Below are 15547 nucleotides of genomic sequence, written 5' to 3' on the forward strand. Positions count from 1 at the left end.
TTCATGTAAATCCGAATATCGTATTCAGGTTTGGGTATATCGCTCATTCACCTGAGGGGAATGACAATGAAGTCAGGATTATTCAGAGCAGACGGTCACACAGACAGCTATGCAGTATACCACACACACACACACACACACACACACACACACACACACACACACACACACACACACACACACACACACACACACACACACACACACACACACACACACACACACACACACACACACACACACACTAACCTAATTGTTTTTTTAAGTTTTTTTAAATTCTAATATGCATTTTGCCCAGGTCTGTAGAACATTTTTGGTATGTGAAAGTTAACACTGTGGTCTTCAGATCTGGCCTCTAACTGTTGTCTCATACAGAGGATAGGTGAAATTCATCCTCATAGTCTACCATCTCCCTGAAGCGTGACCTCCCCCACATGGATCTAAAAGGAATGGACTGGTGTAAGAGATTGAGAAAACTCCCTCAAGCCCTAATATAGCTGAAAACGATTTAAAACATCTTCTAACCTACGCAGTTTTACACAGGGTCTCTGTTTTTGTGATGGTGGGAAAAGCGAAATAATGTAGTTTCAAATATAATATTATAATAATGAGTATTCAATAATACTGGTGGGATACATTTAGCATACCAAATATTACAATATTCATGCCAGTTTGTTTGGGTGTCTCCAGTGACATTCCACTTTACCAGCATTCACCGAACACTCCTGTGCTTTTAAATCCATGTGGGGAAGTCTCACCTCAAGGAACGGGTAGAGAATTAGGACCTAGGAGGTTTACCTTGCGCTCTATGATCTCTGTAGCCAGTTTCTTGGCGTGGAAGTAGCTAAGCTGACTCCCAGGAACACGCACCACCTCCCTGAAGAGCCCCAGCTGGAACTGGACCAGGGCCGGGGATGGGCCTCCAGGGCTTGGGGGCACAGGGCTGCTGGGGTGGGGGGGTCGGCGGGACACACCATCGGTGGAGGAGGTCACTGCCATCATGGACAGAGAGCCTGCGGTGCAGATGCAGACAGACACTTTTACACACATTTAGCCCTCTGCAGTCCTCACTTGATCTTTGCTTATTATTTGAACTTCTATGGCTGTAATAATGTTTATTGAATCTCTTTGTGGTTGTTTTCTGGATTTTTGGATCAGACACACATTGCTTTGAAATGGAGGATTGATTCGATTTGTCAAGCATAGAGATATTGATTGATATACTGTAGGTGCAGTTAAACTGTAAACATATGAGCATGTACCATTACACCGTTTGAGTGAGGGACATCACATTAGCATAACCAGACTGAGAAACCCTTACTTGATATTCCAGAGTCCATGTGATCCATCTTACACCTCCCTGAGTCCAACTCATCAGCTTGTCCTCTAATCCTCTCTGTAAAGACAGTAACTGATCAGCAGTACAGGTGTTTCACAAGCCACTATGTTGAGGATTGGTTTCCTTTGGTGAGGCTGAGCTTACAGTGCGCTGCTGAAGAGACAGGAAGTGTCTGGGTAACTACTTATTTTTTTAGTGTGTGCTGAATACGTGTAGTACATGGTTAACACCCCCAGTCCAATGTGAGAACACATACACAGACAAACACACACACACACACAAAACAATTCTATAGGTCATAATGCTTAGACCAAAGCATAGATGTGTAATGTGTACAACTGACTAATTAAGTGAAATATAATACAGTAAAACATCTCCCACAACATATTAGAATATAGAGTATGATTAAGTATGCAACTTGGGGTATATGTAGTTGGCCAATATGTGATACTTTCTCAAACATATCAAGTTTGTTTTATTGTGAAAAAATATGTAAATGACACACACACACGTAGACAGGATCAGTTTGAAAAGTGAGTTTTTATTCATTGAACCTTTAATAAAATATACATGAGGTTGGCCCCTTCACAATGATATCCATTACTAAAGTAGAGAACATCATCATCCTACCAAACCCCCCCAGCCCCCCACGCATAAACCCCCTCCTAGCTGCAGGGCTTCTACCTACATTCTACACTGACTGACTGGCTGACTGGCATGGTGAGGGGTGGACATCTACTCATACATGTGTTATATAGTGTACGTTTGGAAGAGGAGTTTAGGCGTGTGTGTTTTAAACATGTGTTGGTGTGTTAATACAGCATCTTTAGAGATCTACATACAGATACATGTACAGTCCAGTGTTTGACTGACTAACACAACTAGACAGTGTGGGTGGGCATGTGTGACTGTGAGAGAATGTGTGTAATGCGTTTGCACACATTTGCTTTTAATGCGAATGCGAGTGTGTGTGTGTGTGCGACAGAGAGACATAAGAGGTCATAGGTGGACAATGCTGTACATTGTTTGCTGTGACAACACTTAAAGCACTTTTCCCAATACCCCCTCTCCAATGTAACATCCATTTCCTTTCTCACCCAACAGAACATCACATGCTTCCTCCTCTAGCAATGCAGTCTTGTCTTCTGCATTTATTGTCCTAGTATTTATTTTACACACACATAAGACGTTCATCATCCATCACTTCTTTCCCCTCACCAGTAAAACCAGTATCCCATCCCACCTCCTAATTCACAAAGCACTTGAAACACAATCAGAAGCTGAAAACCACTAGGACCCAATTCCTTCACAAACACAGTACATGTACATTCTGTGTCTCTTGGTATCAGTCTTGTCTTGGGAGTTTTGACTCCTAACTTACAAACAAAACAAAAAGAGAGGCAACACGAAACACAGTATATTGTCATCACTCTCATCAAGGTAAAAATCAACATTCAAATAATCACTCATTCAACGTTCAGTACCCTGCACATCTTCACTTGAGATGGGAGCCGATCACAAACAAGAATAGACACGACAAAGTTTGGTGAGGGCTGTCATTGGTTACATTTCTGAGAGCCATTTTAAAGACCAATCAGGACCATCCTTTTTTTTCTTTTTTTTTTACGAAAGTGTGTGCAAAGGCCAACCATGGACTGGGAGAAGAGTACTGAGAGAGACATTAACATGTACATTATGCCCAACTCTAAAACAGATTAATCATAATCCTTTAAACTAAACAGAGAATAATACAGCTGTACTGAGATGTGCTGATTCAATTAGATTGGGGGGGGAAATGCTGTGTTGCAATATGTCTGATTTTAAACCAGGGTTAAACTAGAACCAAATGTTCAGCGTGAGTCACATTTCTCTACCCAGCATCAGCATCAGTCAGGCTAATGTGCTGTTCACAGGTGCTGGTACAGCAGGACCTAAGAAGACACATCTGTCCTTAGTGGCGTAGCTACACAGCCATCTATACTCACTCTATCTGCAGCTTGTACAGCGCATGCTATTGGTTGACATTTCCCAGTGGGCAGCAACATGGCTGCCATGGAATTACGCGATGTCATCCAAACGCATCATAATGCTTTGGGCTGAAACCTCATTGGCCAAACTGTCTCTATAATGGCTCTGTGTTGTCTGGTGACTGGGTAGCACACCCACAGACCAGACTGGCTGAGATACCCCTGGTTGGTCCATATCAGCATTTCCAGTTTCCACCCCTAGGACAGAGATGAACTAAGCACCTCTCCACCCCTCCCTCCTCCCTCCTTCTCTCTGTTGTCTGGCTCTCTTCCCCACACTGAGGTCTACAGTGTAAACAAAAAAACCCTGTGCGCTATATACAAAGAAAGAAATATCAAATAATTTAAACCTGTATACATGAAAAAAGGCAAAGAAAGTGAGGTTTTAACTGGTCAGTGCCGTGTTTCCCAGTTGACGTTTACATTTACAGACAGACTTTTTATTGTCTTTTAAGCCATCGTACCTCCTTTTTTCCCTCATAATTCAAATCTAAATGACTTGTAACACGCTAGCATTGTGATATCCATTCAATGGGTGGTCAGCACTTACAAGCATTCATGCTACTAGTGAAATGTATAGTGTGTGTGCAATGCTTCTCTAGATAGAAATCAGGATAAAACTAGCCTACCTAAGGTCGAGTGTCTGCACAAGAGTGGGTAGATATAAGATCGTCACATTGCGATATAATTATGTGCTATTCCGTCACGGAGCTATGCCTCAAAGCCACCACAATGAGTATCAAGTGCAGACATTCCACATTCTAGTAAGCAGCATGCTGTTTTTAAATATCTCCTTTGTCTCGTTTTTCTGTACTCGTTTGATCGATGCCAGCAAAGTGTACAGCAAAGCAGACACAGAGTAATGTGTCACAAAAGCCATGTCAAGTCATGTTTTTCTCAATGCTTTTTTTTTTGTTGTTTCTTTAAAAAATATTTCTTGGATGCGATTGCGTGTTTTGATCACATCGGGCGACACACACCCTCTCCTCATTGGGCCTTCCCTCCTCCACAGTTCCACTTCCTGACTCTGTGTCTAACCAATCAGGGAGCTGCGCCTTGACAAGTCTACGTTGCTGGCACTCAGTCCTCTGCAATCTGATAGGCCGGTATTGGCTTCCTGGAGAGAGAGAGAAAATAAGAATTAGGTGGAATATTAGCTGGGGTGTTAAATGTATCCACTCACTGTACTGTTAAGTCGCTTTGGATAAAAGCTAAATGGCATACAGTACGACTATGATTATATTACAGTGATAGAGGCCAACTATTGCTGCATCCCATTTCTATCTAATGTTATTCAGAGGTTTAGACTGACGCCGTGGATATAGACATCAGGAGGAATGACTCAGGACTAGCATGAGCTCTGTGACAGCAGTGCTGGGTTAAACAGTATGATGCTAGTGTACCTGTGTGGATTCCTCTGCACTCTTGTTGAGGAAGTTGAGGGAGCTGGCTCTCTTCATCCTGAGGGACACACAGTAGACAGGGTTAGGGTTCATTAATAGATAGCATGGACCGGTGTGGCCGGGCCTTAGAGTTAGGCACAGTACACAGGGAGCTCTCAGTGTAAGGCAGATTTAATAAAGTAATATAGTTAATATAGTTAGTTATAAAGTCATGTGGTTGAATATGCAAGGCAAGGCAAGAGACAGTTGATGACTAAAAGCTCTCTCTGTACTGGTCAGTGCTATTCTGGGTCATATATGAACAAGTTATGATTGTGTGTGTGTGTGTGTATGTGTGTGTGACACACACACACACCCTGCGTTGCGGGGCTCCTGGGGACCGCTTCCCTGCAGCTTCTTGACTAGCATCTCACTGCTCCTGCGCAGGGCGTCACGGATCTTCCCAAAGGAGCCGCTGCGACGCAACGACCCATTCCCATCCTGAGGGGCAAGCAGACAGAACACTAAACTAGGACTGGGACTGAGCTGACCAGCACATAGCAACATCCCAAAGGTCCATAGCTGTGTACATCTAATTCTAAGATATTGTATTCATACTCTAGCAGTGTGTGTGTGTGTGTAATATATATATATATACATACACACACACATATATACACACACACACACACATACATACATATGTAATATATATATAATTTTTAATTCAAAATGACTTTTAAAAGAGTCTGACCCCGTTCCACTCGGCTCCGTCTTCACCCTCACAGTCCCCCCGTGGACCCCCGGGGCCATTGAGGCCCTCCCGGCTCTCCCGCCGTCGCTCACCCCCTCCTGGGGCACCATCCTTCAGCAGCTCCACCACCTTACTCTGGTTAATAGCATCAATACCCTGAGAGAGAGGGTAGGGGGGGGTTAACCTGAGTGCTCCAGAGCTTGAGGGTTCTAGTAGGTGAACTACAGTGATTGCACTGCCAGTACTCTGAGAGCTTGTGTTGCACCTGCTTGCGTGTCTTGGTAGCACACTCTTCCAGTGTCTCAGCTGCTTCCAGCTTGCCCTGTCTGCGGTACAGCGCTCCCAGGCTCTTCAAGGTGGTGTTGACGGTAGGGCTAAAAGAAATGAAGTAAGAAATCCAATTGAATATCCTTCACAAAACTTGAGTTGGGTGTATTTACATCACAACACAATACACAGAACACTGACTCACCTGTCCACCTTACAAGCCTTGTGCCAGCTTCCATACTCTCCATAGGGACCAGAGTCCTTACGCTTACCCTGAGAGGGAGAGAGAGAATATGAATGAGAGAAATTGTGATAGATAGATAGAGAGAGAGAGAGACAGACAGACAGACAGACAGACAGGGTGTGGTTAGCGACAGGGGACATGAATTATTACCTCATTAAAAACACCATTAATATAATCATATTCCCCTGTTCCCTCTCAGTCCTACTTAATTCACCTATCCATCTCATTTAAGTGGCTGTCAGTGAGTGACGTCATAGGTGATAGGGAAATGGTGGAGCATTTAATACCTTGCTCTCCTCCCTCTCCTCTGCATGCATCCAGATAGGCTTGTTGTCATCTGAGAAAGAAGGGACGTGGAAAATGTCACCATTATGCAAAAGGCAGAGGAGGCTGGTGGAGGTAGAAATCAGAGGATGGGCTCATTGTAATGCATGGAACGAAAAAAGAATGGTATGAAACACACGTCAAACCATTCCTTATTCCATTCCATGCATTGCAATGAGCCCATCCTCCGATTTCTACCTCCACCAGCCTCTCCTGGCAGAAAGTACAGTTCCATGAATACAGTGGTTATAATATGAACACAAACAGTAGAGGCAGGTGAGCTGACAATCCTAAGCTATCAAAACAGTCTAGCCTACACTAAAAGTCATCATCATCGACACACATGGTTGCTGGACAACGCATGGACTTGATTCATGCCAATGCCCTCCTGTGCTGAGTGCATGAACGTGTAAGGGTTTGATTGGCTTAAATACAGTAAGCCGGACACATCAGAGCGTTAAGCCGCTCTCTGTACGATAGATAGCCTGGCTGGTTAATCACCTGATCCCTTGAGCTGACCCACCATGAGAGGTCACAGGGCAGCCAACCAATGACCAGAGGGACCACAAATCAGTCGAGCTCAGGATGTACACGGAATGTACATCACGTCATACTCACTTCAACTATATATGAGAGGAGTGTTTTCAAACGGCAAATACTGTATAGTGTCTGTACTGTGTGTCTGTACTGGAGGTATGTATGTTGTTCTGGGGCTACTTTATGTTGATGAAGGCCGGCTGGTCTCACGTTCCATTTGACTTCTTCAGGGACAGTGTTGTATGAATAACACTGTCATGTCTGTAGTGAACTCACTGTTGACGGATCCAAACTCCTTCTCGTGCGCGCGGGTCAGGATCTCTTTGTATAGAGCCTCAGCGTCCTTGAACTTCCCCTGTTTGAGGTAGCATGTGGCCTGAAGAGCAGAGGAAACACACGTATAATGGTTTAGTGTCAAAAGTGTGGACAAAAACAGTTTAAAAGACTGCTACAACAATAGCTTCCTCCACTCAGATGTTCATTAGACTAAGCTAACTGTTACTGACATGGGGACCCATATCAAGCCTAGTCCAGGACTTAAAGAGCAAGTTAAATCTCCCTCCTCCGCCCTACCAGGTTGTTCTTGGTCTTGGCTACGTTGGGGTCATCTGCGCCCAGTTTAGATTCGTAGATCTCCAGGGCTCGTCTGTAGTAGTACTCCACCTCGTCATACTTGCCCTGGTTCTGGCACAGTAGAGCCAGGTTGTTCAGCTGTTTGGCCACGTCAGGGTGGTACTTCCCCAGGACCTGAACAACACACACACACACACACGTTGTTTATTTGGGTCTACAACAAAATAAAAAACACACACAGGCACCTGTGCGCACACACATATGCACACACACACAGGCATACAAAGTGATTTCTAGACGATTCATAAAAGCAAACACGATCTATTCTATAAGAAGGAATCAAACTTCCATTCATCTTAATCGATGTAACATATTATTATCCTTCTCCGTACCTTCTCTCTGATCTCCAGCGCCCTCTTGCAGAGAGGCTCCGCCTCCTTGTACTTGCCCCTCTTGCCATAGAGCACGGCCAGGTTGTTGAGGGTGGCGGCCACGGCTGGGTGGTCCTTCCCCAGGGTCTTCTCTCTGATGGCCAGGGCGTCATTCAGAAGGTGGGCCGCTTCTTTGTACTTGTTCTGGTCCCTAAGATAAAAAAAAAAAAAAAAGTAGAATAGTTTAAGAAGGTGTGTGTGTGTGTGTGTGTGTACTGTATCCAGCAGGTTTTCACTCATCCATCTATCCACCTATTCAAGAGAATCTCTCTACAGTCACACATCCTTTCTCAACACTTCCATCCCTTTATCTCCTCATGATCTTAATACAATTCAATTCAGATAAATTCCTCCATCCACCCCTCCTCCCTCTCTCACCTGTAGACCAGGGCCAGGATGTTGAGCATGGTGGCCACGTCAGGGTGGTCGTGTCCAGAGGTCTTCTCCAGGTCCTCCAGGGCCTGTTTGCAGAGGGGCACAGCCACCTCGTACCTCCCCTGGGAGGCGTACTGGATCACCAGGTTGTGGAGGGTCCTCAGACGGGCCGGGATCTCATAGCCTCCCTGCTGGGCTGCCACCTCCCCACTGGGCTGGGCTACAGAGGAGGAGAGGAGAGGAGAGGAGAGGAGAGGAGAGGGAGTCTGATTCAGAGATCTCTAATTATTGTTACTTGGTTCCTGATACAAATATAGCACGCACAGAGAGGAAGAAGATGAGATGATTTTCATGATGTTAAAAGAGGTTGTGGTCATCAATAATTCAATAGTAGGTTTCCGCCTTGACAACCCCTCTCTCAGTGTACCGTACAGGAACAGCTGTAATACTGTAGCTCTGACAGCAGTTCTTTCTATCTGGTCATCTAACCCATGTCTAACCTGTGTCTAACCTGTGTCTGACCCCTGTCTAACAGCCCTACCTTGTGTCCCTTGTCTAGTATAACAACCCTACCTTGTCCCTGGTCTACGATCTAACATCCTACTGTACCTTGTCCCTGGTCTACGATCTAACATCCTACTGTACCTTGTCCCTGGTCTACGATCTAACATCCTACTGTACCTTGTCCCTGGTCTATGATCTAACATTCTACTGTACCTTGTCCCTGGTCTACGATCTAACATCCCTACTGTACCTTGTCCCTGGTCTATGATCTAACATCCCTACTGTACCTTGTCCCTGGTCTACGATCTAACATCCTACTGTACCTTGTCCCTGGTCTACGATCTAACATCCTACTGTACCTTGTCCCTGGTGTACGATCTAACATCCTACTGTACCTTGTCCCTGGTCTACGATCCAACATCCCTACTGTACCTTGTCCCTGGTCTACGATCTAACATCCCTACTGTACCTTGTCCCTGGTCTACAATCTAACAGCCTTACCTTGTCCCTGGTCTACTATCTAACAGCCTTACCTTGTCCCTGGTCGTCGTCGCTGGGGAACAGGTCATCCAGGCTGTCCTTGGACGTCTCTCCTGCGGCCTTCTCCTCCGAGGGTGACACGTCGTCGTCAAACTTCTTGATCTGGTTCATGAACTCCAGGTGTTTCTTCTCCTCCTCCAGCTGTGCCACACTCTGTTCGCTGCGCTGCAGCTTGTGCTGTGTGCCTGCCAGCTCGTCCCTCAGCCACTGGTTCTCCTGGCACAGACGCCTCACCTGGGCACGCAGCTTCTGCTTCTCAGACTCCACCGCGCTCAAGTGGCCTGACAGGGCGATAATCACCTGGGGAGAGGGAGGAGAGGGGAAGGGAGGGAGGGTGGGAGGATGGATGGACATTAAGTGGTGTGGAAGAGGAGAAAAGAGGCCAGGGTTAGGGTTACTGTAGGAGGAGAAAAACATTTCGGAATGTTTTTGCTTTGGAAGGGACTACGCTACATGGAAAAATGCAGAATGATTACCTGGGCTTGTTATTTATTTGCCAAACAAGAAATTACAAAACAGTGAAATAACAAAATGGATTAAAAAGTGCATGTGCAGGTGAAGTAAGAAACCTGTCTTGGGCTTATATTAAAACCTCACCATAATTTAAAGATTTAAAACATAAAGGTTAGTTGCTGTTTGTAATTGTGTGTTGTCTTGTGTCGCTGTAACTCTGCCTGCGTGGTTTTGTACCTGGGTAACTGGTTTAACCTGTACTTGAACAACCATAAAAACCTCTGCCTCAGGGGACAAGATGACTGTGTGTGCAAAAAATTACCACATTCCAACAATTGATGAGAATTGATTGCATGGCCAATAAACAGTCTTTGACTCTATCCTTTTCTACCCTGTTCATAAAAGGGTGGAGGGGTGGAAGAGTGAGTGGGAGTAAAAGCTTTGGGGAATGGTTTCCAGAAGGTTATTTTCTGCCTTTTATGAATCATTCCATCTGTGTCATCCAGGTCCCAACTGGCACCCTCCTACATGATCAACACCAGAATCCTCTCTGACTCACCCTCACACTCGATGAGACAAACATGTACACAGATCTTTTACTTAATTCTTAGTCATACACTGAGTGATAAACTTCATTACCCTCCAGTCTATCACGAGTACATATTATCACCCTCATCTCTAATGCTCCTTCTCTCTTCTGTTATCTCTCTCTCTCTCTCTCTCTCTCTCTCTCTCTCTCTCTCATTGAGCCAGGGAGGCAATAAAAGGTTTCTTTCTTTCTTTCTTTCTCCCTCTCCCTCTCCTCTCTTACCTGTGCCTCCCCCAGGCCAAGCTCAATGGCCTCCAGGCTCTTGCGGAGAAGGCCGGACTTCTCCTGGGCAGCAGGTGGCTGGGTGCAGTCCAGCAGGGAGGTGAGGAGCTGGGCATGCTCCCCGCGGAGAGTCTCCAAGCCCTGCATCACGGCCTTGGTGTTGAGCACGATCTCATCCTGGGTCAGTCGCTCCAGGGCCTCTTCACGTGGGTACACCATGGTGGACATCACCTGAGTTCACACACACTGCAGGGAGAGAAAAGGAGAGGTGTGTGACGATGTATGTGTGTGTGTGTGTGTGTGTGTGTGTGTGTGGTTGAGGTAAAAGGTTGGAGAGGAGCATAAGTCTAATTTCTGGCTTCAATATCTGTCAACTCCAGAAATTAGTGTCTGTGGTTACATGTTTTGAGTGAGTCTCAAAACATGTAAGTCTCACATCGAATGTGTGAAGTTGGAGAAAAACATGAGATAATCCCTAAGGGGTAAAAAGTTATCAACATTTTAATACAAATCTTGAGCTGTATGCACCTCAGTCACAGACCTATTCCATTTGGGTCGGTGTCGCAACCTTTAGCATTCCTATCCGGCAAGACTGCATACAGACTGACTGCAAATGTAAACAAAACCCTTGCCGCAGCTGGAGGACCCGATTGCGCATCTCCGCGGCTTCTCCTCCTCGCTTCACTGTCGTTGACGCGCACCTGTTCTCCTCTCGCGTCGCCAGGAGGCCCCCGCCCACACCGCCTTCCCCCCTCCCTTCCGCCCCATCCATTGACTGCAATGCACCATTATGAGCGATCCCATAGTTTCTGTCTGATTGCAACAGGGGGCAAATGCTTAGACAGGACAACGGGACGTTAGGCAATTTGCATTGCCAGTTTTGTCATCAATTCATACTTTACGTATAAACCCCAATTAGAATCGCCCCGTGTAGGATACAAAGATAACACAGGTCAAGGTGACCGATCGAAAAGAGCATTTTTCATTTCAGACATATTTAAGCAACGAAATCTATCATAACATATTTATAGTATACAGCAAACCATGTCATTCTTCTATAGGCCAAAGCAAACAAATGCTCCGAGGTGTTTGTAAACATTAGCCTACCCGGCTGGTTACAGGCCCAGACTGAAAGATGCTGCAAGGACTTTCTACAATGGATGTGCCAACTAAGCACGATGCGAAATAACGTGTTTCCACACGATGACAAGACGCTTTACTCTAAGACCGATCGTTTCATATTGGTAACATTGTAGAATGTCAGTGATACATTTCACAAGCCTCGCCTCTGAGATCAACAGTGACAGCGACGCGTATGATCTATCGTTCTTGAATGCACACCAAAATAAATGCGGATATATTAATGATCCATAAGATAAAACATACCATGTCTAAATTCTCACTGATGTTAAACGCATCCCGACCATAGGCATTTACCTTCATCGAAGCAGTTTTATACCTTCCAAAGTGCGCTGCCTCCGGGTATCTCAAACAAAGCACGTCTACTGTTGTTGAGATGCTCTAGGCTACTACTCCATCAGTTGTCAGTAGCCTATACACAGTTATGTCAACGCAAAGGCTGGGAATACCGATAAACCAACGCAAATGTCAAGTGTCAGGAATTACGATTTGATATTCTATAACATAATGCCAGTTTACATCCTCAAATCTGTGAATTATGTGCGTCATCATAACGTTCATATTTACCTTCTCTCTCTCCGCTGTCGTCCCACCGGTGAAATCCCGATGACACGTTACTCGGCCTGCACTTGCAATACAAATAGCCCCAACACACCACCACTGTTTAAATCCTGGTGTATAATGTACAATGGCTGGCTGCCGTCTAAACGCTTGCAAATTCCAAGCGATACATTGTGATCAATTACGCTAGCATGGCTAGCTACTGAATGCGAGTCCGGCTGGAATTCTCTTGAGAAGCAAGTTACGTTTGCTTACATTCAGGACCAGTAATTCAGTTCAACACAGCCCTTTGCATCCTTGGTAGCTAGTTTGTTTTATAAAGCACGGGACCGCCGTGGTCTCCCCAGTTTGTGAAGTGTGTTGCTCGAGGATGACAGTCGGGACCCGAAAATGGCTGTTGTCCGAATTCTCCCAGAATCCACAGCCCCAGCCCCAGCGCTATGACATCAGCACTACCCCTTGCTCCAATGTCAATGGCTCCAAGAGGAGGAGGTGCGGTAGGGGTGAGATGTAAGGGAAGTAACAATAGAGGACCAAAAGGAGAGATGATGCTCCTACAATGTAGTTGTGGACACGTTTCCCCTAGGCTGACCTTCCCATAAGGGGAATTGATCTATTGGAACTGTTCTTGTCATAAGATTAATTTAAAAAAGGACCAAAACACATACAAATCAGGAGTATTTATTTTAAAAAACAAAAAAAACAATGAACATTTCCACTTTTCATCCCACATCAGCTTGATTGACAACTTAATAATGAAAAAGCAGTACTACAAAACATGTCAAATAAAAAACAAAGACTAAGATAATACAGTATTACAAGTACTATTTGATATGTACAAGCGTTATATAGTTTATTATAGGCAAAAGGCAAAAAGCTGAAGACTGCTGAAGTAAAACAATGGCATGTGCAAAAATACTCTCCACATCCACAAGCTTAGAATCTTATAAACTTACAACTTAACTTCCTCTTAAACTATCAAGCATAATTCTAATGCTTTGTTATGCAAAAGAGAATCTGCTGGGGGAAGACTGCTAATTTACAAGCTTTCCATAAGGTACATTGTGAAGCTAAGCTTGTGGAATCCTGGCGAAGACTCTCTCACTATTTGTTCTGACTGTCATTGGAAGGAAACATATTAGCGTGACGATAGTGGAGAGCAAGGACGTTATTGATCACTGATAGAAGGATTATTGATTGATCATAGTGGTCCTCCTCCCCTCCACTACATTAGTCAAGGACATAAGGACCATCACATCAAACACAGGTCGACACAGTTATAGAGGTACAGGTAAACACACAGGAACAAGTTAAAGAGATAGTCATACAGGAATAGTCAGTGTATTCAAGAGAAGGTAGGACAACATATAAATGGTAAGATTGAAGTGAAAGATATAGGGATTAAATGGGTCGAGGGGGAGACAAGAAAAACATTGAAATGTATTGTGGTAGAAGAGAAAGTTTGAACATTAACATGATTACTTTGGAATAAGGACCATATTCATTTGTCTTTTTTGTTGTTGTTATTGTTATCATCAAAAAAACATTACAAACACTTAACATCTATATCTACACCCCCTCTTCTTCATGGGTGATAATCAATATTGTAACATTTGACATTTTTGGCAGTGATATATTTTTTTCTGTCCCCATCAAGTGAGCACTTCAGATCCTCATTGCAGAGACAACAGTTCAAATAGAATCATATCTTATCATACACTCATTATTATGCTAAAGACAAGCTACAAGGCAACGAGCTGTTGGAGTTCTGTGTACAATTCAGAGTGGATAGGAACAGCCCCTAACCCCTGGTCCAGGGTCAGATACTGTTTCATCCCCCTAATAGTAAAGGTAACGGTTTAGGGGTGGGGTAATCTGATCCTAGATCTGTGGCTAGGGGCAACTTCTACCTTGAGCATAGAGCTCATCATCATCAAGCAAAACTCTCACCATACAACCATGTTGTATAGTCCAAGTTAAAAGATGTGCTGAATTCTGATTCCCTAACCTTATCCACATAGAGTGGTGTAGTCTTGTAAACTACCCTTCATGGATTTAAAAGCATTAGACTGACATAGGCAGGCAAGAAGGTGTTTTCTGTCTATTCTAACACTAATCCATTCCCTTTCAAATCCATGAGGGAAAATAAACAAGTACACACTTTGGGAGGATAAGAGAATAAGGAATCCTCATTAGATTCAGTGTCCACATGAAGACTACAGGTCATAGGTCTAGCCCTTGGCTGGTTGTCGGCAATGACACATATTAAGAGCGGCAGCTTTGGGTGGCTGCGTTCAAGAGTGCCACTGGCCTGGCCGTTTCTTTTTGTTACTCACAGGAAGTTGCACAAAGTATCCAAGCTCACAAAGGTACAGTAATGTGTAAGACGGTCAACTGTACATGCAGTTTTGAGAACGAACATGGGCTGTGCCAAAAAAAACATAGAATGTTCTGGTACAGTACAGTTGGTTCTGGGGATGGATAGGTACACTTTTCTTTTGAAATGACACCCCCTTCCTGCACTCTTAAATGGGGACACACAGGTGAATAAGATATTTACTTATTGATTAGTTTACTGAATCTTTTCTTTTTTGCTAGGCACAGAGAAGACCATCGAAGTGTTTACTACTACAAGTACCCCAAGAGTTAAACTGTCAATCAACAAGACTGAAAAGAGATCCTGTACAAAAGACACATTTATCATATGACTACTCACTACACATTCAAATTAGGTTCATTTGGATATCTCCAATGACATACAGCCTATTCAAATAGTATATCATTGTCTTGTGGTAGACACTTTGGTATACATTGGTGGAGTGTGAGTACTTATGCGCTCAGTGAGTTTGAAGCCAGTAGTGCAAAACCCTGTGTAGGAGTCTGCCAAAGAGAAAAGGTGCTCGGCTTGAGTTTACGCAAGATGTTGACACCACACTTTTAACACTGTTACGTCTATGTGCAGCAACCTCCTACTTTATTACAAAGAGAAAAATAAGAATAACAGCAAAGATTGAGACATTGGCATTGTAATACTTAATATTTTCATAATACTTCACTCTGCACAAATGGGGAGAATTGTTACTCTGCAGGTGACACAAGGCTGACTGTAGCTACTCAAACCTGGTTAGCTTTCACTTTGGATGGCAACAGGAGTACTGTGTTGCTTACAACAGATTCTTTTTCAATTGATATGGACTCTTTGTAATGCATATTACAGGTAAACATTTTTTTATTTATTTCAATTATCAAATGCTATGGATACAAATCGTCCGGTTTTGGATTGAA

General features: G+C 44.1%; 2 protein-coding genes across 2 annotated transcripts in view; both read right to left on the reverse strand.

The window, feature by feature from the left end:
- prkd4 (protein kinase D4) overlaps positions 1-1434 on the reverse strand; it is a 29539-nt gene extending 28105 nt beyond the window's left edge. Inside the window, 2 exon segments of the mRNA XM_083671348.1 lie at positions 799-1013; positions 1322-1434. Of these exon segments, the coding sequence (XP_083527474.1) occupies positions 799-1013; positions 1322-1349 (243 nt within the window). The 5' untranslated portion in view covers positions 1350-1434.
- Positions 1435-1880: 446 nt separating this feature from the next.
- On the reverse strand, positions 1881-12636 carry klc2 (kinesin light chain 2). Its single transcript, XM_083677346.1, has 14 exons — positions 12269-12636; positions 10562-10807; positions 9291-9597; positions 8257-8473; positions 7840-8029; positions 7448-7621; positions 7151-7250; positions 6301-6350; positions 5975-6042; positions 5768-5876; positions 5503-5658; positions 5125-5249; positions 4770-4827; positions 1881-4483 (listed from the first exon to the last, which is right to left on the reverse strand). Exons 2-14 carry the CDS (start codon positions 10787-10789, stop codon positions 4400-4402), a joined length of 1866 nt encoding a protein of 621 aa, XP_083533472.1. The 5' UTR covers positions 10790-10807; positions 12269-12636; the 3' UTR covers positions 1881-4399.
- Between the last annotated feature and the right edge of the window lie 2911 nt (positions 12637-15547).

This window comes from Argentina silus (genome assembly GCF_951799395.1).
Source record: "Argentina silus genome assembly, chromosome: 1".
NCBI classification, from domain to species: Eukaryota; Metazoa; Chordata; class Actinopteri; order Argentiniformes; family Argentinidae; genus Argentina; species Argentina silus.

Bases quoted from the DNA above. Each gene is read 5' to 3' on its own strand.
- klc2 (XM_083677346.1), bottom strand. From the start codon at position 10,789: ATGTCCACCATGGTGTACCCACGTGAAGAGGCCCTGGAGCGACTGACC. The intron at 6,351-7,150 runs GTGAGTTCACTA...CTTCTTTCTCAG, and splicing joins GGAGTTTGGATCCGTCAACA to ATGACAACAAGCCTATCTGG. The intron at 4,828-5,124 runs GTGTGTGTGTGT...TGTGTCCCTCAG, and splicing joins CAGGAGCCCCGCAACGCAGG to GATGAAGAGAGCCAGCTCCC.